Genomic DNA, 25,652 nt, shown 5'->3' with positions numbered 1-25,652 from the left:
TGAGGTGGTATCTCATTATGGTTTTCATTTGCATTTCCTTATGTCTGTTGACCATTTGTATATCTTCTTTTGAGAATTGTCTGTTCATGTCCTTAGCCCACTTTTTGATGGGATTTTTTTGTCTTGCTGATTTGTTTGAGTTCCTTGTAGATTCTGGACATTAGTCCTTTGTTGCCTGCATAATTGGCAAATATTTTCTCCCATTCTGTTTTATTCTGCTGATTATTTCTTTTGCTGTGCAGAAGATTTTTAGTTTAATTAGGTCTCATTTATTTTTGTTTTCATTGCATTTGCTTTTGGATTTTTCTTTTTGGAGACAGAGTCGCACTCTGTCACCCAGGCTGGAGTGCAGTGGCGCGATCTCGGCTCACTGCAAGCTCTGCCTCCCGGGTTCATGCCATTCTCCTGCCTCAGCCTCCTGAGTAGCTGGGACTGCAGGCGCCCACCGCCACGCCCGGCTAATTTTTTGTATTTTTAGTAGAGACGGGGTTTCACTGTGTTAACCAGGATGGTCTCAAACTCCTGACCTCGTGATCCGCCTGCCTCAGCCTCTCAAAGTGCTGGGATTACAGGCGTGAGCGCCCGGCCGAGCTGATTTTTCTATAAGGTGAGAGATGAGGATCCAGTTTCATTCTTCTACATGTGGCTTCACAATTATCCCAGCACCATTTTTGAATAGGGTGTCCTTTCCTTACACTTTGTGTTTGTTTGCTTGGTTGAAGATCGATTGAGTGTAAGTACTTGGGTTTATTTCTGGGTTCTCCTGTTCCATTGGTCTCTGTGCCTGTTTTTATACCAGTACCAATACCATGCCATTATGGTGACTACGGCTTTATCGTATAGTTTGAAATCGGGTATTCTGATGTCTCTGGGTTTTTGGGGGGTTTTTGTTTTTTTGGGTTTTTTTTGCAGGGCGGGGACAGAGTCTTGCTCTCTCAGCCAGGCTGGAGTGCAATGGTGCGATCTCAGCTCACTGCAGCCTCTGCCTCCCATGTTCAAGCGATTCTCATGCCTCAATCTCCCTAATAGCTGGAATTATAGGTGGGCGCCACCACACCTGGCTAATATATCTTTGTGTTTTTAGTAGAGATAGGGTTTCACCATGCTGACCAGGCTGATCTCGAACTCCTGACCTCAAGTGATCCACCAGCCTCAGCCTCCCAAAGTGCTGGGATTACAGGCATAAGCCACTACTCCCAGCCTCCAGATTTATTATTTTTGCTTAGTCTTGCTTTGGCTATGCAGGCTCTTTTTTGGTTCCACATAAATTTTAGGATTGTTTTTTCTAGTTCTGTGAAGAATGATGATGGTATTTTTATGGGAATTGCATTGAATCTGTAGATTGCTTTTGCCAGTGTGGTCGTTTTCACAATATTGATTCTACCCATCCGTGAGCATGGGATGTGCTTCTGTGTTTCCATTAGTTTGTGTCATCAGTGACTTCTTCCAGCGGTGTTTTGTAGTTTTCCTGTAGAGATCTTCTGCATCCTTGGTTAGGTATATTCCTAAGGTTTTTGAGGTTTTGTTGTTTGTTTTGTTTTTTGTTGTCGTTGTTTTGGGGGGTTTTTTGCAGCTGTTGTAGAAGGGATTGAGTTCTTGATAGGATTCTCAGCTTGGTCGTTGGTGGTGTGTAGCAGTGCTACTGATTCGTGTACATTGATTTTGTATCCTGAAACTTTGCTGAATTCATTTACCAGTTCTAGGAGCTTTTCAGATGAGTCTTGAGGGTTTTCTAGGTATATGGTCGTATCATCGGCAAACACCGACTTTGGCTTCCTCGTGACCAGTTTGGATGCTGTTGATTTATTTCTTTTGTGTGATTGCTCTGGCTAGGACTGTTTGTGCTTTTAAAAAATCTGGAAGGTTAAACCAAAATGTTTTATTTAGTTATTTAGAGACAGGGTTGGCCAGGTGCGGTGGCTCAGGCCTGTAATCCCAGCACTTTGGGAAGCCCAGGCGGTTGGATAACTTGAGGTCAGGAGTTCAAGACCAGCCTGGCCAATATGGTGAAACCAAGTTTCTACCAAAAAGGACAAAAATTAGCCAGGTATGGTGGCATGTGCCTGTAGTTCCAGCTACTTGGGAGGCTGAGGCGGGAGAATCACTGGAACTCAGGAGGTGGAGGCTGAAGTGAGCTGAGATCGTGCCACTGCACTCTAGCCTGGGCAACCAAGCAAAACCCTATCTCAAAAAATAAATAAATAAACAGATAGCTAGATAGATAGATAGAATAAAGAATCTATTTTTTTTTTCTCTTTAATTTTTAGACCTGATCAACAGGAAGTAATTTCAGGAAGTAACTTCATTTATTTATTTATTTATTTTAATTTTTTTTTTGAGACAGAGTTTCGCTCTTGTCGCCCAGGCTGGAGTGCAATGGCGCAATCTCGGCTCACTGCAACCTCCGCCTCCCGGGTTCAAGCGATTCTCCTGCCTCAGCCTCCCGAGTAGCTGGGATTACAGACATGCACCATCATACCATGCCCGGCAAAATTTGTATCTCCCTGTTGGTCAGGCTGGTCTCGAACTCCCGACCTCAGGTATTCCACCTGCCTGGGCTTCCCAAAGTGTTGGGATTACAAGCGTGAGCCACTGTGCCCGGCCAAGAATCTTTAAAAGAAAGAAAAAATACTCTGGCCAGGCATGGTGGCTCACACCCATAATCCCAGCACTTTAGGAGCCTGAGGTGGGAGGATCGCTTGAGCCTAGGAGTTGGAGACCAGCTTGGGCAACATAACAAGACCCTGACTCTATAAAAATTTTACAATTAGCCAAGCATGGTGGCACATACCTGTGGTCTCAGCTACTCAGGAGGCTGAGCTGGGAGGATCAGTTGAACCTGGGATGTTGAGGCTGCCGTGAATCATGATCATGTCATGCACTGCATCCTGGGCAACAGAGCTACCAGCGACCCTGTCTCAAAAGAGAAAGAATAAAAGAAATAGTCTAGTCTGGGTGTGGGGACTCATGCCTATAATCCTAGTACTTTGGAAGGCCAAGATGGGAAGATCACTTGAGCCCAGGAATTTGAGACCAGCTTGGGCCACATAATGAGACCCCCATCTCTAAAACAAAACAAAACAAAAATAAATAGTCTGATTTTAAGTTTGATGTAGATAACAGAGTTGACTAAGGACCTGGAGCAAGTGTTACGTGGTCATGGGACCACATGGGAGTAGTCTCTGGGTCCCTCCGCTCCCCACATTTCTGTCAGCCTAACCTGGACACAGACTCTCTTCGAGTGCAATTCCAGACGTTCCCTCCCAGTTACGTTCATCAAATGCGTGCTGCACCTGCCCCGTCCTCCCCAGGCCTCACCCTGATGCCACACCACTAATAAGCTTAGAGGGTTCCAGAAACAGTACGTTTAAGATAATTTTGAGTTCTCCTGAGTCTGTTTAATCTGCTTCTTCATAGGTTGTAACACTCTTTGAATGTTTTAAGTGCTAAAAGTTGCGTTAATATTGACTTGTGTTTCCTGAAGCATGCTCGAGAAGTGACTGTACTGCTGTGACAGGTTCTCACCAAGGTCCTAAACTGACCTGAGACTAGGGCCAGACTTCTGCATCCATGCTGCTACCCCTGGTGGTCCAGGGCGATGCAGTGTCCCATCCACTTGCCTGCATCCCTGGACAGGAGCTTCCCATTCACCACAGCCTTCGTCCTAACGGGACAGTGTGGGGGGGAGGGAATCATCGAAGGCAGCAGGGAATTGGGGTTTTATGGGTGCAAAAGGCAAAACATGTGCTTTTTCCCAGACTTATTTCCATTCCCATAGCCTGAACAATCAAAATGTCCTGGGAAATTATAAATGTCTTTGCAGAGTTTTTCTCCTGAAAGAAATTTTCTTTCGTTTTTTATTTTTTTGAGACGGAGTCTCGCTGTCACCCAGGCTGGAGAGCAGTGGCGCGATCTTGGCTCAGTGCAACCTCTGCCTCCTGGGTTCAAGCGATTCTCATGCCTCAGCCTCCTGAGTAGCTGGGATTACAGGCGTCCGCAACCACACCCAGCTAATTTTTGTATTTTTAGTGGAGATGGGTTTTCGCCAAGTTGCCCAGGCTGATCTAGAATTCCTGGCCTCAAGTGATCCACCCACCTCAACCTCCCAAGGTGCTGGAATTACAGGCGTGAGCCACCGTGCCCAACCTTCTTTTTTGTTAAGAGACACCTAATTAGACAATGGCTTCTGTGGAAGTAGTCACTTCTGTGTATTTGATATGTCAAGAATTTGGTCTTGGTATATTTTGACAGCACTGGGCAAAAATCATTCCAGAAAAGATGGACTCAGTGATGAAAGAGGAAGAGATGACTGTGGAACCTTTGAGGACACAGGACCCCTTCTCCAGGTGGGCGGCAGTTGTTGCTTTTTATAGAATATGGATTTGCTGTGGAGTAGCCTGACTACAGAATTAGGGTCACAGCTAGTTAAGCTATAAGGCCTGAAGTGTAAACTCCTTTTTAATCCCTTCAGTCACTAAATGTCACCTTCCTGAGAATAACCTTATTGGAGACAAGGAAATGTAAATACGATGGGGTTTTGACAGAGATAGTAGCACTTATTTTGAATGGCTAAGCTTTGCTCTGTTTTCTACCACAGAGCCAGCTCTAGTGGCACTTGTCAAATAAAAAAAAGTTTACCAAGTACAGATTGCAAATCTAGGTTAAGTTTAAAAAGAAGCACACCCTCCGGCCGGGTGCACTGGCTCACACCTGTAATCCCAGCACTTTGGGAGGCCTAGGTGGGCAGATCACCTTAGGTTAGGGGTTCGAGACCAGCCTGGCCAACACAGTGAAACCCCGTCTCTACAACAAATACAAAAATTAGCCCGATGCAGCAGCGCGCACCTGTAACCCCAGCTACTCGGCTGAGGTTGCAGTGAACCGAGATCACGCCACTGCACTCCAGCCTGGGTGACAGAGACTGCGCCTCAAAAAAAAAAAGCACACCCAGGTAAATTTTGTTGTGGGTACTCTATCACAATTTAAAAAAAAAAAAAAGAATTACTTACCCAGCTTCTCCCAAGAATAAACAGAACACGCATTTTTCAAAGGTAGTGCTTGTGCTCCTGGTGGCCAAGTCCCAGCACATGCATATTTAGCCTGTCTGTTGGCAAGTGCTTCAGTAGGGGCTTCTCTTACTAGCAGATGTAAATGTCCAAGTCAGGCAGTGTTGTTTGGCTGCAGACTTAATGTTTAGTTTCTCTTCCTGCCTAGTTTGACTATAAGGCTGTTGCTGATCGACTCCTGGAAATGACCAGCAGGAAGAACACGCCCCCCTTCAACAGGAAGCGCCTCTCCAAACTCATCAAGAAGTCAGTGACTGGAGGGAGGGTTCTGACATCATCCTTCCTTTAGTTCCCATCTCCTGGTGTGGGACAAGCCATCTGCATGCTTATCTTTTTTCTTTCTTCTTTTTTTGTCCTTTAATGCATTTGTGTATAGCAATGTAATAGACACATGTAAACTGAAAAGCTTAATGGAAACAGCAGTCCCACCCCTCAGGTTCCATTCTTCCAGTGCAGCCATACTCATCTCTTTCTTAGCTGCCTTAGAGTGATGTGAAGTCTATTCATGTGTGAAATGAACCAACCAGAAGCTGATGTGAAGCTGCTATTTAGGTGTCTTCTGCTGGTGTGCTACTGAGATAGATAGGGTTAATTCTTTACCTGTCCCCTCCCTCCCATATGGCTATGCCAAAAGTGTTAGTTAATTCAGCTGTCAGTGTTGACATCACTCTGACCATAGTGACATGATGACCTGGAATTCATGGAGGGCCTCATGTGTGGCTTGCTGTCATCGGTGACAACTGTCTGATCACACTCTAGGAGCCGGGCACTGCTCTGAGCACTTTGCATACATTCAAGTATTCCATGTTAAGCCCCCAGAAAGCAGCTCCTGTAGTTCTGCCCATTTCCCAACTGGGTTCCCAGGGCACAGGGTGGTCCTAGTTTGCCCGAGGTCCCTGCTATCCAGTGTCTCCTCCCCCGTGCATCTGCCCACACTGCGCTTCGATGCTTCTAGTTTGTTCTAATGCACAAAAATTGTGTAAAGCAAAACACGGCTTTGCCTTTCTGCACTGGAGAATTGAACATAAGCAGAGATCTAAGCTATTTCTGCCTTCCGAAACAAAAAATTGAATTTCTTAGTTTGATTTGGGTGTGCCAAGGTGCCTCTTTGGCCCGCCATGTCCTTGCTGGTATTGACAGTAACCGAGGGCGGCACTGGCCTTGAGCTCTTTGGCCTTTGTATTGCACCACCTTTCCCTCACGGAATTTCCTGTCTAGCCTCCCCTCCTGGAGGAGAACGTGAATTAGCAAATATTTAACTATCGCTTGTATTTTAAAAATTAAATACATATGTCTACAGAAGACAGAAGGGATTTCTTTATGAACATTTGTTACTTGTTTTAATTTTTTTTATTTTATTTTTTATTTTAGATTCCAAGACCTCTCTGAAGGTGAGGTGCGCTGAGAATCATCATTCACGGTGTTTTTCATGAATATGGACCCCACTGGGGGCGTTGATGCCAAACGCTGAGAAACAGGATTGAAAGAACTTTACTGAAAACCTCTAATAAGAAATAATAGTCCTTAGCCTAGGCAAAATAGCGAGGCCTCATATCTACTAAAAGTGAAAAAATTAGCCAGGCATGGTGGTGTAAGCCTGTAGTCCCAGCACTTGGGAGGCTAAGAGGGGAGGATCACTTGAGCCCAGGAGGTCCAGGATGCAGTAAGTTGTAATCACGCCACTGCACTCCAGCCTTGGTGATAGAGCAAGACCCCAACTTTTTTTTGTTTGTTTTTTGTTTTTTGTTTTTTTGAGACGGAGTCTCGCTCTGTCACCCAGGCTGGAGTACACTGGCCAGATCTCAGTTTACTACAAGCTCCACTTCCCGGGTTCACACCATTCTCCTGCCTCAGCCTCCCAAGTAGCTGGGACTACAGGCGCCCGCCACCTTGCCTGGCTAGTTTTTTGTATTTTTTTAGTGGAGACGGGGTTTCACTGTGTTAGCCAGGATGGTCTCAATCTCCTGACCTCGTGATCTGCCCATCTCAGCCTCCCAAAGTGCTGGGATTACAGGCTTGAGCCACTACGCCCGGCCAAGACCCCAACTTTTAAGAAAGAAAGACTAGCCTTTACCTAGTCATACCACAGTACAGCCATGGGAGGTGACACAAGCCTAGGGCCCCCTGCAGCCTGCCTGCCTTCCTATCCTGGGCTCTCCCCTAACCGCCAAAGTGAGAGGGTGGACTGCTCTCGTGTGGGGTACTGCGATGGTTTGGTTTGGTTTTTATTGTTTTAACTAGATGGATTTGCAGTGGCCTAGGAAGGTTTTAATTGGATACTCTATGAAGGTAAAAACGTAATTTCTCAGGATCCCTTTCATTTGCTGTTACGTTTGGACAAGTCAGTGAAGTCACCCCATACCCCTCATGCACTAGGGACACCTGGAATTGGGAAGTGCACCGGTGAGCTGGTTGGAATGCAGAGACCACATTAGCCAGGCCCCCAGAGTCCAGCTATGGAGGGTGTCACCGAGGGCTTGTGATCCCTTGCTTTGCCTTGGTTGAGAAGCCCACAAAGCTTTTTTAAGTCTGTAATTCCTGTGTCAGCGGCGCTCAGGTTTGGGTGGGAGAAACAGTGAGGAACGATGATGATGAGGCAGAAATTGGGAGGGGGCTCTTAGGCCCCTGGGGCAGACTCTCGAGCGCCTGGGGAAGCTGACAGTGTGTCACTCTGGTATCTAGGAAGCAGTATATCTCAACTCAGTTTTGCGGAGGACATTTCTGCTGATGAAGATGACCAAATCCTCAGTCAAGGAAAGCATAAGAAGAAAGGAAATAAACTTTTAGAGAAAACTAACTTGGAAAAGGAGAAAGGTAAGCTGTAAAGCTGAAGAGAAGGGCCCTTCTCTTGAGGGCTTATGCCTGAGCCCTTGGGGAGCGGTGTGCACCGTGGAGGCATCCGAGACTTGAGCTCGTGCCGTCACAAAGCATTAGCAGAGCCCAAAGGTTCGGTTTGTAATGGCTGAGAGGTAAAGGTGGTTTTCCAAGTGTTCTGCTGTTTCAGTGGAACCATGTCCCCACCTCACCCCGCTCACGTCCGCCTGCTCCCGAGGGCACCTCTGCAGGGAAGCAGGGAGCTGCAAGAAGCACTAGGGGGCTGCTATTTGATGACCAGTCTAGATCTATGGTTTTTACCTTTGGGCCCTAGAATTAGTGGAAATCGGACGATTTCAGTTCCATGTGTGTTTATAAATGGACAGACGGAGGGCTTCCAGTCACAGTTGGGAATGGAGGAAGTAGGACCAGACGACAAAGGTAGTTGGGCACACCGAGTACCTCAAGGGAGACAGAAACTCCTGGTGGTAGAATGTCAGGAAATTGTGTCTACCGATCATACTGTCTCAGAATCACCAGCAGGACTCTGGCCCAGCCGGCACTGGGATGCTTATTGATGGGTTTCTGTCTTTTTAGGAAGCAGAGTCTTTTGTGCAGAGGAAGAGGACAGTGAAAGCAATCTTCAAAAGAGAAGAAGGAAGAAGAAGAAGAAGCACCACCTGCAGCCTGAAAGTCCAGGCCCAGGAGATGCAGCCCCGTCCCTGGAACAGAACAGGGGCAGGGAGCCTGAGGCCGCTGAGCCGAAAGCCCTGAAGGCACGTGTGGCCGAGCCAGGCACAGAGGCCACATCCAGCACTGGGGAAGAGAGTGGCTCCGAGCATCCTCCAGCCGTCCCCATGCACAATAAAAGGAAACGACCGCGGAAGAAGAGTCCAAGGGCCCACAGGGAAATGTCGGAATCAGCAGTGTTGTCCCCAGAGGACATGTCTCAGAGTGGCCCCAGTGGCAGTCATCCTCAGGGACCTAGAGGGTCCCCAACAGGTGAAGCCCAACTCCTAAAAAGGAAGCGGAAGCTTGGTGTTGTCCCTGTCAATGGCAGTGGCCTGTCCACGCCTGCCTGGCCTCCACTGCAGCAGGAAGGCCCTCCCACAGGCCCCGCGGAGGGGCCGAACAGCCACACCACCCTGCCCCAGTGCAGGAGGCTGCAGAAGAAGAAGGCAGGGCCTGGCAGCCTGGAGCTCTGTGGCCTGTCCAGCCAGAAAACAGCAAGCTTGAAAAAGAGGAGGAAAATGAGAGCGATGTCAAACTTGGTAGAGCACAACGGGGCGCTGGAGTCCGAAGCCAGGCAAGCCCAGGCTCTGGTAAGGTGGGAGCACCCGCAGGCCAGCTCGCCGCAGAGGCGCTCAGACGCGTCCAGGGGGTTCCACTGCCTGCTTAGGGGAAGGGTGGGGGCCAGCGGCCAGGCCTCTGGACTCAGCAGCAGTTAGAATAGGGCGTGTTCACAACAGCCTTCACTGAGGAGGAAATCACAGGTGACCAGCACTTCGGTTCTCATCGGTCACCTTCACTCCCCCAGACCACGTGTTTGGGTTCAGGAGGGCCCGCTCTGAGCTGGGAAGGTTATCCCATGGGCCAGGCACTGCTGCCCCAGCATGTTCAGGCCAGTCTAGGCCTTTGTTGAAGGCAGGTCTGGTTTTCTTCATCAGCCCATGGCCAGTCCAGGCCCCTTTGGCAAAAGAGGAAGCCCAAAATTCTCTTGCCTCACTTCCCTTCTTTTCTATATTCTTTTCTTTAGTTAGCTCCCCGCCCCCCGCCCCCACTTCCCTGCCAAAGAAACTTTACTAGCCAGACCACTTATCTTCTTAATGGAGAGACTTTCCTTCCCCTTGGATCTCTAGAGCCAGATAGAAATGAGGAACCAAGCTGCTGATCTGGTTTTGGGTCTGGCTCTGTCACCCAGGTTGGAGTGCGGTGGCGCAATCTCGGCTCACTGCAACCTCCACCTCCCAGGTTCAAGTGATTCTTCTGCGTCAGCCTCCCAAGTGGCTGGAATTACAAACACATATCGCCATGTCCAGCTAATTTTTTGTTATTTTTGTAGAGACAGCGTTTTGCCTTGTTGCCCAGGCTGGGCTCAAGCAGTCCACCAGCCTCGGCCTCCCAAAGTGCTGGGATTACAGGTGTGAGCCCCTGTGCTTGGCCCTGATCTGCTTTTCACACCACCTGTGGGTGCACTGGGCTTCCAGGCCAGGGCCAGCAAACGTAGTTTCACTGGAACAAAGCCACATGCACTCGTATGTGCAGGTCCATGGCCATTTTCACACTGCAGCGGCAGAGGCAAGCGGTAGAGACAGAGACCTGTGGTCTGCAAAGCAGAAAATAACTCTGCCCTTCACAGAGTTTGCACACCTTGGTCAGATCTTGCTTTGCAAACACCGCTTTGCGGAGGTTGTGACCTCTCCTTTGTTGAAGTGGACACGTGTGGACCTGGTTAAGTACTGGTTTGGGGCTAAGAGTGTCTGCAAGTGGCTAGTGAGTGAGTTTATGGTCAGGAAAGCCTTACCCAGGGGAAGCAGTGCACTGAGCCGGATGGCAGGAGGCCCATTTCTAGCCTCGAGTCTCTCCTACCTCACAGTGCCTTCATCTCCTCCCTGGACTGCAGCCTGTCCCTCATACCCTCAGTGCTGCTTCCTCACCAAGAGGGCCAGAGATACTGCCTTTCTTGCCGTCTTCTTAGGCCCCTGGCAGCCTGTTGTAAAGAGGATGGGGTGTTGCTCAGTCAGTCCCAGGGTCGAGGGAAGCTTTCCCCTGCCACCTCTCCCGGCGGAGGGAAGGTGCACAGGAGAAGCTCCTCAGGCTTCCCTGCCCTCCAGGCAGCACACTTGAACCTGCCGGAGCCACCCGTGTGTCGTCAGCGGCACTGGGTTTCCTGCACGTCTGAGAGCCCAGAACGAGACCCGGTCTCTCTCTGGGTGGCTGTGAGTCGCTGCACACCCAGTGAGTGTCCTGGGCCTGCCTGTGAGGGACCCACAGCCCCCATATGGGCATCACTGCCCTCCACACCAGACTGCCAGGGCAGTGACGATTCAGCTACAAATGGGAGAGTGAATTATTCTCTAACAGATTGGCTTTGAAAGGCTGAAATCCTCAATTTGAAGATGAAGATAAAAGTGGGTCCTTACTCTGAGAAGGCGTTTTCATCGCCCCTCTTGGCATGGTGCCATGATAGGTGGTCGTGTTGTATGTGAAGCCTGAGCTCTGCCGAATGGAAGGGCTGTTTGCAAGCGCAGTGCAGAAAACCGCAGGCTCTGGGGTGGGCTGGATCCGCCGTGGGGCTCTGCTTTCCCCTTCTGTGTGCATGGCCAACACAGCAGGCTCTGTTGTCTGACCCCTCCTCTATGCTTCTCACCCCTCGCTCACAGGGAAGCAGTGGGACTTTCAGTTCCCTGAAAAAGCAGAAGCTGAGGGCAGACAGCGACTTCGTGAAGTTTGATACCCCCTTCTTACCAAAGCCCCTGTTCTTCAGAAGAGCCAAGAGCAGCCCTGCCACCCGCCCCCAAGGCTCTGCTGTCCAGGTGTGCACCCTCCCCAGAGTGACACAGCACGTTTCACCACAAGGGCACAGATGGGCTTGAGCTGACACTGCTTCCCATGCCAGGCCTGGAGTCCCACTGTGGCCCTCTGAGCCTGTCCACAGCAGACAGGTTCCGCAGCCAGGGTAGCATGAGGTCTGGGTGGTCTGGGACCCACCGTGAGGGATCGCAGTCAGGAAGGGGACTTTGAGGGATGGTGGATCCACACATTCTGCCTCCCAGGGCTTCCAGCTCAGGGTTTGCAGAAAGCAGTTTTCTCGTGAAATGTCACAGTGTTAATGCATAGGTGGTACAGGTCAGCAGTAGGAGGTCCACACTTCTAGAAATGGGGGTCAGAGCAGGGACTTGAGGAAGTGCTTCCTAATGCAGGCTGGATCTGCTTCCGGGAATGTGAGTCGGAAAGAAGATCGTTGATTGTGGTGAACTGTTAGAATATGCAGATAGCTTGGAGTCTTTGTGCACGAGAAGCTGGGAACTGTGTCCATTGTCCACTAAAGTGAGATTCCATTGTAGGCATCGTCTCATCGATGTCATAGAGTCTTCAAGCTAGAACTTCAGAACTCTCCAGCAAAAGGCAGGGGAGTCTTGGCATTTTTCCTCATGGATTCTCAGTGGTGAACTGTTTCTGGACAGTTCAGGCATCTTCACTGTTGCCTTTCTTCCCTGGATCGTAGAACCCTGTGGTGGTGATGAGGCTATGACCGCAGATGGGCCAAGAGTGCCAGCACCACTGACCCTGGGCTGGGGGAGGCACGCATGGGACACTGGGAAGGACAGAGGGCGGTCCTGGTGAAGCCCGACAGCAGGGTTGGTTTCAGTCTTGGCCGCAGTCCCTTCGGCCTCTCCCTATATGTGCCACTCAGTAAGCAGCAGTGTAGGCGACGTCCCCTCCAGGGCAGGTTCTCCAAAAAAGCCTGACAGGGAGACTAAGTGCCTCTGTTGTACTTGCATTACTCCTTTTGTTCCTGTTATTTCTCTTCTGCAGCTAAACAAGACACCGTCCAGCTCCAAGAAAGTCACCTTTGGGCTGAACAGAAACATGACTGCAGGTAAGTGGGTTTTGCCGGTGGCAGGCTTCTCTGGAGCACAGCTGCGGCTCCTGGTGCGGCTCGCAGCCTGGTTCCACAGGCGCTGAGGGGAGAGGTGGTGGTCCGAGCTCCTCACTACCCATTTCTTTTTTTTTTTTTGAGACAGAGTCTCACCGCTCTGTCACCCAGGCTGCAGTGCAGTGGCAAGATCTTGGCTCACTGCAACCTCCGTCCCCCACCCCGGGTTCAAGTGATTCTCCTGCCTCAGCCTGCCAGGTAGCTGGAATCACAGGCGCATGCCATCACGCCCAGCTAATTTTTGTATTTTTTCACCATGTCGGCCAGGCTGGTCTCAAACTCCTGACCTCAGGTGATCCACCTGCCTCAGCCTCCTAAAGAGCTGGGATTACAGACATCAGCCACCGAGCCCAGCCCCTCACTGCCCATTTCTGAGTCAGAAGGAAGCAGCTGTGTGTCCCTCGTCCTCAAAGGGCTGTGAGTGGGGTGCCAGTGGTGAGTGTGTATGTTTAGCCAATTGCCTGGGACCTCTTAAGAGAGGATACCTGGAGAGACGTGATCCAAAAAGCCGTTCTCCCAAGTGTCTTTCTAAATACTGAAAGCCGCCCCACAGAGAGGCCATTTGAGATTGTAGTGGACCATCAGCTGTAGCTGTCTCTCTGCGAAACTTCGGAACAACTTGCTTCCTGGGGGACGGAGAAGGGTAACCCCTGTCTTCCTACTTTTCATATTGGTGCCATCCATTCGAGTTGATTTACAAAGGAAACCAAAGTTTTAAAAAGTATTATAGGCCAGGCTCACACCCGTAATCCTAGCACTTTGGGATGCCAAGGTGGGCGGATCACGAGGTCAGGAGTTCCAGACCAGCCTGGCCAACATGGTGAAACCCCATCTCTACTAAAAATACAAATTAGCTGGGCATGGTGGCAAGAGCCTGTAGTCCCAGCTACTCAAGAGGCTGAGGCAGGAGAATTGCTTGAACCCAGGAGACAGAGGTTGCAGTGAGCCAAAATCGTGCCACTGCACTCCAGCCTGGGTGACAGACTGGGTGAGAGTCCATCATCGCAAAAAAAAAAAAAAAAAAGTATTATAACGAGTTTAGGACCTGACTCTTGTTGGGAACTGCAAGTAATTGTGTGTGTATGTGTGAATGTGTGTACGTGTGCCAGTATGTGTGTGCATGTGCATGCACAAGTGTGTGAGCGTGTATGTTTAGGGAAAAGACACTCTCGGAGAGCCTGAGGAGCTCACCCAGCCTTTACAACTGGAGAAAATGAACAGGACGAATCCTGCAGCTCCACATAGCACAGATTTGTCCCAGACTCAAATGCCTAGTTCACTCATTGTCCAAAACACCCCCACCCTCAATGTTCACCCTTCCCGGAGCCACCCGACCAGCAGCTCCCCTTGGTGTGTACAGGCGGCCTCGGGAGGGTGAGTTGAGGCATGGGACATGGCCTCACTGCCCTCCTTCCCTCAGAAGGCTCCCAGGCCTGCTGTCTGCAGGACCTTGAGATGGCCCTGCTTCGTCCTAGCAAATGGGCAGGGTTGGCACCCAGGCAGGACACTGTCCAAGCTGTTGAAGGGACAGCTGTTGGACCTGCTTAACATGGGGCCTTGCTCTCATTTGGGACAGAATTCAAGAAGACAGACAAGAGTATCTTGGTCAGTCCCACGGGCCCTTCCCGAGTGGCCTTCGACCCTGAACAGAGGCCCCTCCACGGGGTGCTGAAGACCCCCACCAGCTCACCTGCCAGCTCACCCCTGGTGTCCAAGAAGCCCCCGACCGCCACACCAAGGAGAAGGCCCAGGGCTATGGATTTCTTCTGAGGGGCAGCAGAGTCCCTTGTAAAAGACTGCTTTTGTACAGAATACGCTATAAATTATACCTTTAAGAATGTGGGGCCTTTTTTATGATTTTCTAAGTTCCCGTAAGTTGTGTGCACGAGGTTCTGAACGTGCCTGCGGGCTGCTGCGTCCTGGCCCCTCTGTAGCGGCTGCGGGCGTCTTGGTTGAATCTTTTGCTACAAACCATGTTTGTGTTCGAGCTTTCCGGGATTTTACATTTTTGGGTAACCTCAGTGATTCCCATGGGTGTAGGAAATGAGACCCTCCCTGAAGCTGAGGAGAGCACGTTGATCGGAACTGTAAATCAGTCAGTGCTGTTGGTACAATGAAAGGCGGAATTGCACTTCCTGTTGAGCTCCCAGTTCTGCGGAATTTGGTACTCATTACTGTATTTGCTGTACTAAGTTGGTTTCTGTTAGTCTTAACAATCTGTTTTCTTTTCAAAGCATGTAGGGCTTCATTGCCATGTTCTGTGGGTGTTTGGCAGGTTACCGATGGGGAAGATTCTTGTCACAGAATCAGCAATACCATAGTTTTTCTACATGTGCTCAGCTGGGGGTGTAGACAGGTAGGGGTGAGGAAAGAAGAGGCTCTGTGTTCCGGGGGCTTTTTCTTCTCCTCCCCGCTACCTAGTTTCCCTCCCTGTTTTCCTACCTCTACGGCAAGCCCAAAGTGTCTTCTCGGGAGGCCAACGCAGCCCCCAGCTCTTACCCAGGACCCCGCCCGGCGCTGAGCCCTCTGCGAGGTCCTTGCGTGGAGCACACTCATTCCTCCAAGCCCTTGCGTCTCTCTCTCTCTCCGTCCACGTTCCAGACGAGTCACTGCCTGACCGCCTCCGGGGCAGCTCCCCATTTTCCCTAGAGGCTGCCGTGGGTATCTGGAGCCTGTGCTCCCGCTTTCCTCTCAAATGCGGAAGGGAGCACTTAAGAGTTGAGACAATTCTCCTGTAAGTTCGTGACAAACACGGGCGGAAGGCACTCAGGCTTTCGTTGGGGAAACAGAAATGAGGCCTTTTGAGCAGCGATTGCTCGATCTGTTTGAGAAAGTGTCTGACCCGGGCCTGAGAGCTGGAGAAGGTGCAGATTCAGTGAGCGGCTGCTGAGAGCCGCCAAGGCTGCGCGCCTTCTCCATGCTCGCGCAGCTCCCTCTGCGCAGCAAGAGGGCACGGGGGCACGGTTTGGGCTGGCCTGCTGCTCTCCCAGCCAGCCGCGCTCTGCTCAGGCCTGGAAGTGAAACCGCCTCCCTCCCGTTATGTGCCGGGTTTTCACCAAAAACCGGCCAGTCCCCTTCTCCACTGCTGCCTCCCAGCAGAGAGCCCCAGGTTCTCCAAGGTCCCAGCTGTGGCTTTGGACAACGTGGCTTCAGTCCCTGGGGTTGCAGAGCTGCATTGGGTTTACCTCGGGCTCATTCGCTCACGGAGCCAAGAGCGGGGTTTCACCTGGGAACATCAGACTGACTTGCTGGCGTCAAGAGCAGTTGACTCACTGATGAAGGCCCTGGTGAGAAGAAAGCACTCACTCTGTTCTTCGCCTACTCTGTAATCGTTTTGTCATAATGAGCCATGAAAAAGTTAATTAACTTGTGCTGTTAGATCGTCACTGTAAGGAGGTCTTATGCACGACATACCTGTGGTGGCTGCATGGTTTAATAGCTGCATTGGATAGGATCCTCCCGCCACATTCAGAACCAAAACTGACACAGTGAAACAATAAGATGAGCACATATTTTTAACTTTTCTTTTTTTTTTTTACTTTCGTTCCTCCTAGAGTATTTTTCTAACAATTTTTATTTCAGCTTTAAAGATGGGCCATATAGCCAAAGGGGCCATAGGATCCAACATTGCTGAGATGTCTTAAGACATTCTAAGGCAAAACTGGCACATCTGTTCTGCAGACTGTTGCAGGAAGGTTTCTTCCTAGCATTTCTAGATTGCCTGTCCATTCAAGGAGGCAGTGAGCGTCCTGTAAGCGCACCTCCTGTCAAAACCACGCCTGAGGCCCTGGCTGGGGTGACGGGGGCTTGGATTTTGTTGGTCCTTCTCTCATTCTCCGAACTTACTCCTTTTTATGGGTGAGTCAACGAGGTTTACAGTCCCTTATTTTTAATGCCGAAGTTTTGACAGCAGAAAGAAAACCATTTTTTAAAAATTCTCATTACATAGACACACAAGAATATGTCACATAAAGAAAATGTCTTTAGAATACCAGTTTTCTATTTAAGCATGATATTTTCCTAAGTAAAATTGCCAAGTGGACTTGGAAGTCCAGAAAAAAAAATAATTTAAATTAATGCTGGTGATCTTAATAATATTTTGTAAAATGGTGCCTCCCCTTTCTCCATGGTCTGGTCAGTTTTGCACAGTTGGGCGTCTGGTGCCTCCCCCTTCTCCATGGTCTGGTCAGTTGTGCACAGTTGGGCGCCTGACTTTACAAGTTTATTGTCCTTTTTAATTTTGACTGAACTGAAAGCACAAAGAAGACTGCACAGAAAATCTGGAAACAGTTGCAGGTGTCGGGAGGATGATGAAATCGAGCTGTCTTTTAACTTTTGTATGTGTTTTCTCTGAATTTGCTGGACTGTGCTGGCAAGGGCTTTGTTTACGATCAAATTGTACTAGTGTCTGCAGGGTTTGTCAGTACTCGTCAAAGCCAAGTCCAATTAAAAAAAAAAAAAGTCTTTGCCCTCCAATTTGTGTTTGATGTTGACTTTCAGTATGCGTAAAAAATAGGCCTCTTTGAGAGCTGTTCCAGAGCAGCAGAGTTTGGAAGGTGTTGGTGTTGGTCGGGTTTGAAAACAAGACTCTGGGTACCATTCTCTTCATCACTATCTGCTGCTGCCAGAGTCGGTGGGGCACTGCTCAGCGGATCTTCTGCGAGTGCTTGAAGCAGGCCTGACTGCACACGTGTTCATCATTGTGTCTAAAACATCACCCACAGGCCTGCGCTTGTGACAAGGAGTGGAGAAATGCCAGTGTCCTGGGTGGAGATCCCCCACTGCAGCCCGGAAACTGAGGCGGGCACAGGGGGGCTGCAGCTAGGGTGAGGCAGGCACAGGTGGGCTGGTACCCAGCACACAGCCTGTTCCAGCTAGGGTGAGGCGGGCACAGGGGGGCTGCAGCTAGGGTGAGGCAGGCACAGGTGGGCTGGTACCCAGCACACAGCCTGTTCCAGCTAGGGTGAGGCGGGCATGGGGGGCTGCAGCTAGGGTGGGGTCGGCACGGGTAGGCTGGTACCCAGCACACAGCCTGTTCCAGCTAGGGTGAGGCGGGCACAGGGGGGCTGCAGCTAGGGTGAGGCAGGCACAGGTGGGCTGGTACCCAGCACACAGCCTGTTCCAGCTAGGGTGAGGCGGGCACAGGGGGGCTGGTACCCAGCACACTGCCTGTTCCAGCTAGGGTGAGGTGGGCATGGGGGGGCTGGTACCCAGCACACAGCCTGTTCTGGGTGTTGGCAGTGGGTGTGGTCAGTGTCGGGCAAGCAGAGTACAGGCATGGCGCAGTCTTTATAGGCACACGTTCCCTGAAACAACTTTTTCATCTGTACTTTGGATCCCAGACAAGTCCACAGACAGACACTGAACAAGCAAAGAAACAAAACAACCCTGGGCCGGGCGCGGCGGCTCACGCAGTAATCTCGGCACTTTGGGAGGCCTAGGCGGGCAAGTCGCTTGAGTCCAGGAGTTTGAGACCAGCCTAGGCGACACGGCAAAACCCTGTCTCTACATTAAAAAAAAAAAAAAAAAAAGCCCTAGGGAAAGAAGGAAATCTGTTGTATTATTTAAAATGTCCAGTTTTCAACAAAAAAAAGTGAAGACATTCAGGGAAACAAGAGTGTCACATACACAAGGAGCAGAGAGGCAATAGACACTGGCTTGGAGGGTGCCCAGGTGCCGGTCTTAGCAGACAAACTTCCAACAGCCATTATTAATATGTTCGCCTCGCTGAAGGAAATCATATTTAAAGAAATACAAGATGGGGTCGGGCGCGGTGGCTCACGCCTGTAATCCCTGCACTTTGGGAGGCCAAGGCAGGTGGATCACTTGAGGTCAGGAGTTCAACACCAGCCTGGCCAACATGATGAAACCCCGTCTCTACTAAAAATACAAAAATTAGCCGGGGAGGCTGAGGCAGGAAAATCATGTGAACCTGGGAGGCAGAGGTTACAGTGAGCTGAGATTGCACCACTGCATTCCAGCCTGGGCAACAAGAGCGAAACTCCCATCTCAAAAATAAAAATAAATGAAAGATAGTATGATGACAATGTCTCATCAAATAATACCAATAGGTATTTTAAAAGGAACCAAATAGAGATATAGATGTTAAAAGCACAGTAAGAGAAATCAAAACTTCACTAGACTTGAGTCCCTCTAGTGAAGTTTTATTTCAGTTACTGTAGATTTGAGGGGGTAGAAGAAAGAACCAGCAAACTCGTAGATTAATAGAAATTATGTGATTTGAAAAGAATTTTTTTTGATGAACAGAGCCTCAGAAATGCAGGATCGCCAAACGCCCCAGCGCGCACACGGCAGGAGGACTGCAGGAGAAAAAATACTCAATGGCCAAAAACTTGCCAGCTTTGAGTTTATCTTCCTTGGAGTGTGTGGAGTTTCTTAGATGTGTACACTGATCAAAAACTGCACACATCTAAGTAACTCCACACCCTCCAACACCCAAACACAGCTGAAATGATGACACCCAAAATGTTGAAAGACAAAACCTCAAAGCAGCCAGAGAAGAAGGACTCATCACATACAACAGAAGCCCAGTAAGATTAAGATTTTTTTTTAAACCTGATTCAGGTATTTTTTCTGACTTTGCATCAAAAAAAAAAAAAAAAAGCTGAAGGTGGGGATGAGATACTCAAAATGCTGAAAAAAAAGCCAAGAACTTTTCTTAAATTGAGATGAAATTCACATAACTTTTTATTTATTTATTTATTTTCTGAGACAGCCTTTGTCACGCAGGCTGGAGTGAGGTGGTATGATCTCGGCTTATTGCAACCTTCACCTCCCAGGTTCAAGCAATTCTCGTGCCTTGGCCTCCCAAGAAGCCGGGATTGCAGGCATATACCACTACACCCAGCTAATTTTTGTATTTTTGGTAGAGACGGGGTTTTGCCATGTTGCCCAGGCTGGTCTCGAACTCCTGACTCAAGTGATCTGCCCGCCTCAGCCACCCAAAGTGCTGGGGTTACAGGCGTGAGCTGCCATGCCCAGTGGCATAATCATTGTTTAAAGTGTACAATTCAGTGGCATTTAGTGTTGGGAAAAGGGCCTGTAAGGTACCTGTATAAACTGGCCATAAAAAAATGGGACAATAAGTTGCGGAAAGCCACAAGAGGCCTGTGAGGAGGAAAGCCTCCTAGTTGCCATCATGTTCCCATGCTCAGAGCGAGACCCGCTCTCTTATCTGTAAACACGGTGTTCAAGGAGAAAGCGTTGGAATGTGGACAGACGTGCAGGCTCCTGGTTAAGCCGCTCCCACTAGCTACTCTCTGATAAGTTAAAGATACGCTGTTTGAACACAAAGGAGATTCCTTTAAACCGCTATTGCTATAGATTACGCCTGTGACGTACTGCCTCCCTTTCACCGTTTCGCCCTGAACGTCTGCTTCTTAGATCTAAGTGATTGTACTCAATAAATAGTGTGGACACCAGAGCTCGGTGCCTTTCACAGCCTCCATTTTGCAACTGGCCCCCGGACTCCCACCTTTATGAACTCTTAACCTGTCTTTTTCTCATTCCTTTGTCGCCACCGGACTTCAGGTAGCCTACGGGTGGTCTTGAGGCTGGTCCCCAACATTTAGTATATTCACAGTGTTGTGAGACCACACCTCCATCTACGGCAGGCATTTCAGCACCCCAAGAGAAGACCTGCACTCGCTGAGCAGCCAGCCCTGCTCCCCTTCCCGCCAGCACCTGGCAGCCAGCCCTTTGTGTTTCTAAATACTTCATGAGTGTGGACTCGTGCTCTGTGTGGATTAATGTTTGGCCAAACACGCCCCCTGTCCCCCCGGTGTAAGGATGTCTCAGGTTCCTGAGAGACTGGGCTGACAGAGGATGTGCATGTTTCGTTTTAGAAGGTCCCATTCCCGGCCAAGTGCGGTGGCTCACGCCTGTGATCCAGCACTTTGGGAGGCTGAGGCGGGCAGATCACAAGATCAGGAGATCGAGACCATCCTGGCCAACATGGTGAAACGCATCTCTACTAAAAATACAAAAATTAGCTGGCCGTGGTGGCACGTGCCTATAGCCCCAGCTACTCAGGAGGCTGAGGCGGGAGGATCACTTGAGCCCAGGAGGTTAAGGCTGCAGCGAGCCATGACTGCACCACTGCACTCCAGCCTGGGCGACAGAGCAAGACCCTGTCTCAAAGGAAAAAATTTTAAAAAGTTATGGACAACACGACATTGTCCTCAAACACTCCAGCCTGCATTACCAGGTGACATTCCTCTCTCTAACTACATCACCATGGTTACAGGAAACCAACTTAGATCACGGACATCGTCACACAAGTTCATGTTCAAATTTCCTCCTAGTTGTTCTCCAAACATTTTTTCTCACCAGGAAATCACCAAGGATGTGCAGTGATTCTGGTCTAAAGCTTCTCTTCCAGAGTGTCTGCCCCTCATTTCTTCTAATATTGCATTCTTGAAAAGTGTGTCTAACTTTGACCCCACAGCCCACTGGGTTGCCTCTAATGGCGCTGGGGATGGTCTAGCAGGGCTGTGGCCTGTCCACTCTGTCACAGGGACCCCTGTGTGGGAAATCCTGGATGTCCGACGCCCCTAACGGGTGCTCAGCCAGGTGATTGCTATGGTGGCTATGACAACTCCAACCTCAGCTTTCCAGCTTTCTCTGGGAACGGATAACCCCCCAGCCCAGCATCAGGACCCAAATCCAGAGCTCACAGGCTGGATTCCCTGATTGGGACCTAGTGCAGCTCAGGCCAGCACATGGGCTGGCGTCTTCCTGTGTGTCCAGGCGGGCAGCCTGAGGCGGCCTGTTCTCACCCAGCCAGGGTGCTGAGCTGGCACCGTGGGGACACAGCAGACTCCAAGAAGACATTGTCTTCTCCCCAGAGCTCCTGCTTCTTCTCAAGCACATATTGTCATCTAACTTTAGTCTCTAAGCTGTGGATCTACCTAGGACCCCAGAGATCAACAAATTCCAGGGTTAGCACAGCAGGCAGCAGACACATGGCTGGTTTGTGCAGCGCCTGAGAATAAACTATTATTGTACCAACTCCCCAGCTACATACCACTTTTCTATAAATGACACATAAGCCAAGCCAAAGTTTTGTTTAAAAACATAACGCTGAATGCAGAAACATGACTGGATTTAGGTTTGTTTTCTGAGCCTACAAAGCCTGCAGGAACCAGGACATTGCTGCTGCCTCTGAATGTTCCATTCCTGCTTTGAAGTTCCCAGGGACTCTGGAAAGGAGGGGCTGCCTGCAAAGCTGGAGAACGCCCACCCCCAGTGCCCCGACCAGTACGCACGTGCACACTCACATGCATCAGCTGCAGCCGGCTGGGCACAGTGGCTCCTGCCTGCAATTCCAGCGCTCTGGGAGGCTGAGGAGGGCGGATCACTTGAGCTCAGGAGTTCTAGACCAGCCTGGGCAACATGGTGAAACCCCTACTCTACCAAAAATACCAAAAAATTAGCTGGGCATGGTGGTGCACACCTGTAGTCCCAGCTCCTCGGGAAGCTAAGGCGGGAGGATTGCTTGAGCCCAGCGGGCAGAGGTTGCAGTGAGCCAAGATCACACCACTGTACTCCAGCCTAGGTGACAGACCAAGACCCCACCTCATAAAATAAAAAATAAAACCCCAAAAACACACAAACAGCTGCAGCCAGGTGAGGGCCCCATCCTCGGACGCACCCACACACTGGCTCACTGAAGATGGGTGAAGATCAAGGAGTCCCAGGTACTCTCTCCCTTGATAAACATGCTTGGCACCCCCGCCGAGTGCCCAGGCAATGCCAGGCACTGGGATACAGGCCGGAAAGACAACAGGGACTGCTTGGAGTCCAGGGACCAGAGAGGAGATGAGATGGAGGAACCCGCAACACCATGCAAGCCACAGCTGTCATTTTCGATTTCCTTGCACACTTTCTGTTTTGTTTTTGAGACTGAGTCTTGCTCTGTTGCCAGGCTGGAGTGCAGTGGTGCAATCTCGGCTCACTGCAACCTCTGCCTCCCAGGTTCCAGCGATCCCCCGCCTCAGCCTCCTGAGTAGCTGGGATTACAGGTGCGTACCACCACACCCGGCTAATTTTTTTGTGTGTTTTAGTAGAGACGGGGTTTCACCATGTTGGCCAAGATGGTCTCGATCTCCTGACCTCGTGATCCGCCCGCCTTGGCTTCCCAAAGTGCTAGGATTACAGGCGTGAGCCACTGCACCTGGCTGTAGACACGTTTTTTAAAAGAGGGCGCAGTGGCTAAAGTCCCTTAATCCCAGCACTCTTGGAGGCCGAGAGGCAGATCCATGAGGTTCAGGAGATTCGAGACAATCCTGGCTAATATGGTTGAAACCCGTCTCCTACTAAAAAATACAAAAAACTAGCCGGGCCCGAGGTGGTGGGGTGCCTGTAGTCCAGCTACTCGGGAGGCTGAGGCAGGAGAACTCGGGAGGACGAGCGGAGAATGGGTAAATCCGGGAGCGGAAGCTTGCAGTGAGCTGAAGATCCGGCCACCTGCACTCCAGCCTGGGCAAAGAGCAAGACTCCGTCTCAAAAAAAAAAAAAAGAAAAAGAAACTGTCAGTCTTTTAAATAAGTTATTTCCAAAATAATACTTTCAAACATGTAATTAATATAAAAAAGGATTGGAATACTTTTCAGCTTTTTTTCTGTAGTAAGTTTCCAAACCCAGGCGTGGTATGCTGATGGCCACGTCGCCTGGTATCTGGAGTCCATGTGGTTGGCAGCTATGATACTGGCATGGCAAATTCTACAGCTAAAGCTGAGAGAAGTCTGTCAAAGTCCGGTAGGGATCTCAGTAGAGGAACGCACCTGAGTAAGAGCACAGAGGAGGGAACAGCAGCCGCAGCCGGGGTGCAGGGGTGGCCGGCCAGGGAGGCTTGGGGGCTGTGGAGAGATAGAGAGAGGGGAAGGGGAGAGGGGGAGAGGGGAGAGGGGAGAGGAGAGAGAACCCACCAGGCAGCAGGGGCAGGAAGGGTCAGAGGCCGGGACCAACCAGAGGCGGGAGGGCAGCGGGCCTGGGGCCCACACCTGAGCTCAGCGGGCAGGAGCGGAGGAGGACAGGCTTCTGGCTGATGTGGGGAGGGCCCAGGGAGAATGGTGAAAAGAACACAGGGAGGCTTCCAGAGTGTGTCGGCCTCTCTCCACCTCGTTTTCTGATCCACGTCATCTCCACGGGCACATTTTCCTTCTAAGAGCTGGGAAGCCAGTCAGGACCTCTGTCCTCACCTCCACTAACTTGGCCCTTGCAGGCGTCCCAGGCTTCCAGGGCCAGCCCCCTGGGGTTTAGCACGCTGCAGCCTCTGACTTTCTCTCCACTGCTTCTTCAGGAGCACATGCCAGAAGAGACACTGCCTCCACGGCCAGCACGACGCCGCTGCCCAGCAGGCAGCCGTCTCAGGAGGACAGGCCCAGCTGCAGGAAAGGGCGGCCCCGGGCTTCTGGCAGGGGCTGAGGCAGGGAGGCCAGCCCTACCTGGGGGCTGGAGGTGGCATTGACTGGGGGTGTGGGGGGCTCCGCAGACGGCAGCTGAAGCCGCTTCTCTGCAGGTTATGCTGGTGCAATTCCCTTTTAGGAAGTAGCGTCTGGGTGGAGAGAACGGTGAGTCACCTGCGTCTTGCTGTGATTCAGCCCTTATGTTTCCCGGAGGGCCCTGTGCAGGCCTTTTGTTCCCAGGACTTGGTGCCTTTCTGAACCCAGTCTAAAAATTGCTGCAGCTCTTTCTGGCGTTAGTCACTGCCTGGTGACTAAGCCTTCAGTCCGTCAATCTTTAAATCCTATAATTATTTCTCCACCCAGGTTTTTAAGAATAAAAGTTGAAAATGTACTGAACTGACAGCTACCGGATTTGGTTCCTACTTGATTGGTACCTTCTGCGAGTGGCCCTGATCACCACCGCAGCGCCACGTCCTGGCAAATCATTCACGTGGACCTTGAGAACTCAGGAGAGGCGCAGCCCTGACGCTCAGCCCCGCCCCATCACGGGCTCCCTGCGGGTGAAAGGAGGCATCGCTTTTGTTCCCCATAAGCAACTGCAGGCAGTGCTATTTATGTTTAACACAGTGGAGCAGGCGACTTTATCTTCAATGATTATGTGCTGAAATCTGCTGATGAAAACGCTATAAGATGGGCGTGGGCGGGGGTGGCAGCCAGGTGTGTGCTGTGTGACAGCTTTTTCTGAACCTGCTGGACAAAGTCCCACTCTGCCTGCTCAGTCCCAGCCCCACCTCCCCCTGGGCTTATCTTCCGTTCCCCAAACCTCCACGCTGTTGACCCGCTCCTTGGTCTCTTTGGGAGGACCCGTCAGCCAGAAGGCCCTTACCCCTTCCCCCCTTCCCCCTTCCTGCCCAGCTCTGGCCCTGAAGGGCCCCCAGACCTGCCACCTGGAGGCTGTTAGAGGCCGAATGCCTGAGGCCTCCAAATGCACGTGTCGAAACCTAATCCTCAGCAGGATGGTATTTGGCGATGGAGTTTCCCAGAAGTGGCTCGGTTCGTGCTGGTTGCTATGGCAAGTACAGTCACGGTTGCCTAGTGAGGAGATCTGTCCTGAGAAATGCACCCTCGGGCGATATGACTGTCGTGCTGACTTCAGAGAGTGCACTCACACAAACCTGGCTGGCACAGTCCGCGACACACTTGGGCCCTGTGCTGTAACCTGCTTCTCCCAGGCTACACACCTGCAGAACATGTCACTGCACCAAAAACTGTGGGCCGCCGTGACACAGCGGTGAGCCCTCGGGTATCTAAATACGGAAAAGGTGTAAAAAATAAAGTGCCGGCCAGGCATGGTGGCTCACACTGTAATCCCAGAACTTTGGGAGGCCAAGGTAGGCGGGCGGATCACGAGGTCAGGAGTTCGAGACCAGCCTGGCCAACATGGTGAAACCCCGTCTCTACTAAAAATACAAAAATTGGCCGGGTGCAGTGGCTCAAGCCTGTAATCCCAGCACTTTGGGAGGCCGAGACGGGCGGATCACGAGGTCAGGAGATCGAGACCATCCTGGCTAACACAGTGAAACCCCGTCTCTACTAAAAATACAAAAACTAGCCGGGCGAGGTGGCGGGCGCCTGTAGTCCCAGCTACTCGGGAGGCTGAGGCAGGAGAATGGCGTAAACCCG

At 50.7% G+C, this 25,652-nt stretch overlaps 1 protein-coding gene across 1 annotated transcript in view; it reads left to right on the top strand.

Annotated features, from left to right (window-relative positions):
- Window positions 1–17,016, top strand: part of RRP1B (ribosomal RNA processing 1B) — a 36,749-nt gene extending 19,733 nt beyond the window's left edge. Inside the window, exons 8-15 of the mRNA XM_017888661.1 lie at window positions 4,252–4,346; window positions 5,215–5,312; window positions 6,438–6,457; window positions 7,749–7,880; window positions 8,478–9,202; window positions 11,264–11,416; window positions 12,420–12,483; window positions 14,117–17,016. Coding sequence (XP_017744150.1) covers window positions 4,252–4,346; window positions 5,215–5,312; window positions 6,438–6,457; window positions 7,749–7,880; window positions 8,478–9,202; window positions 11,264–11,416; window positions 12,420–12,483; window positions 14,117–14,310 — 1,481 coding nt within the window. The 3' untranslated portion in view covers window positions 14,311–17,016. The remainder of the gene's footprint in view (window positions 1–4,251; window positions 4,347–5,214; window positions 5,313–6,437; window positions 6,458–7,748; window positions 7,881–8,477; window positions 9,203–11,263; window positions 11,417–12,419; window positions 12,484–14,116) is intronic.
- The last annotated feature ends 8,636 nt before the right edge of the window (window positions 17,017–25,652 follow it).

The sequence above is a fragment of the Rhinopithecus bieti genome, unplaced genomic scaffold, assembly GCF_001698545.2.
Source record: "Rhinopithecus bieti isolate Rb0 unplaced genomic scaffold, ASM169854v2 scaffold_18153, whole genome shotgun sequence".
Taxonomy (NCBI): domain Eukaryota; kingdom Metazoa; phylum Chordata; class Mammalia; order Primates; family Cercopithecidae; genus Rhinopithecus; species Rhinopithecus bieti.
The sequence above is the reverse complement of the archived record's forward strand: the minus strand, read 5'-3'. Positions and strand labels throughout refer to the sequence as shown.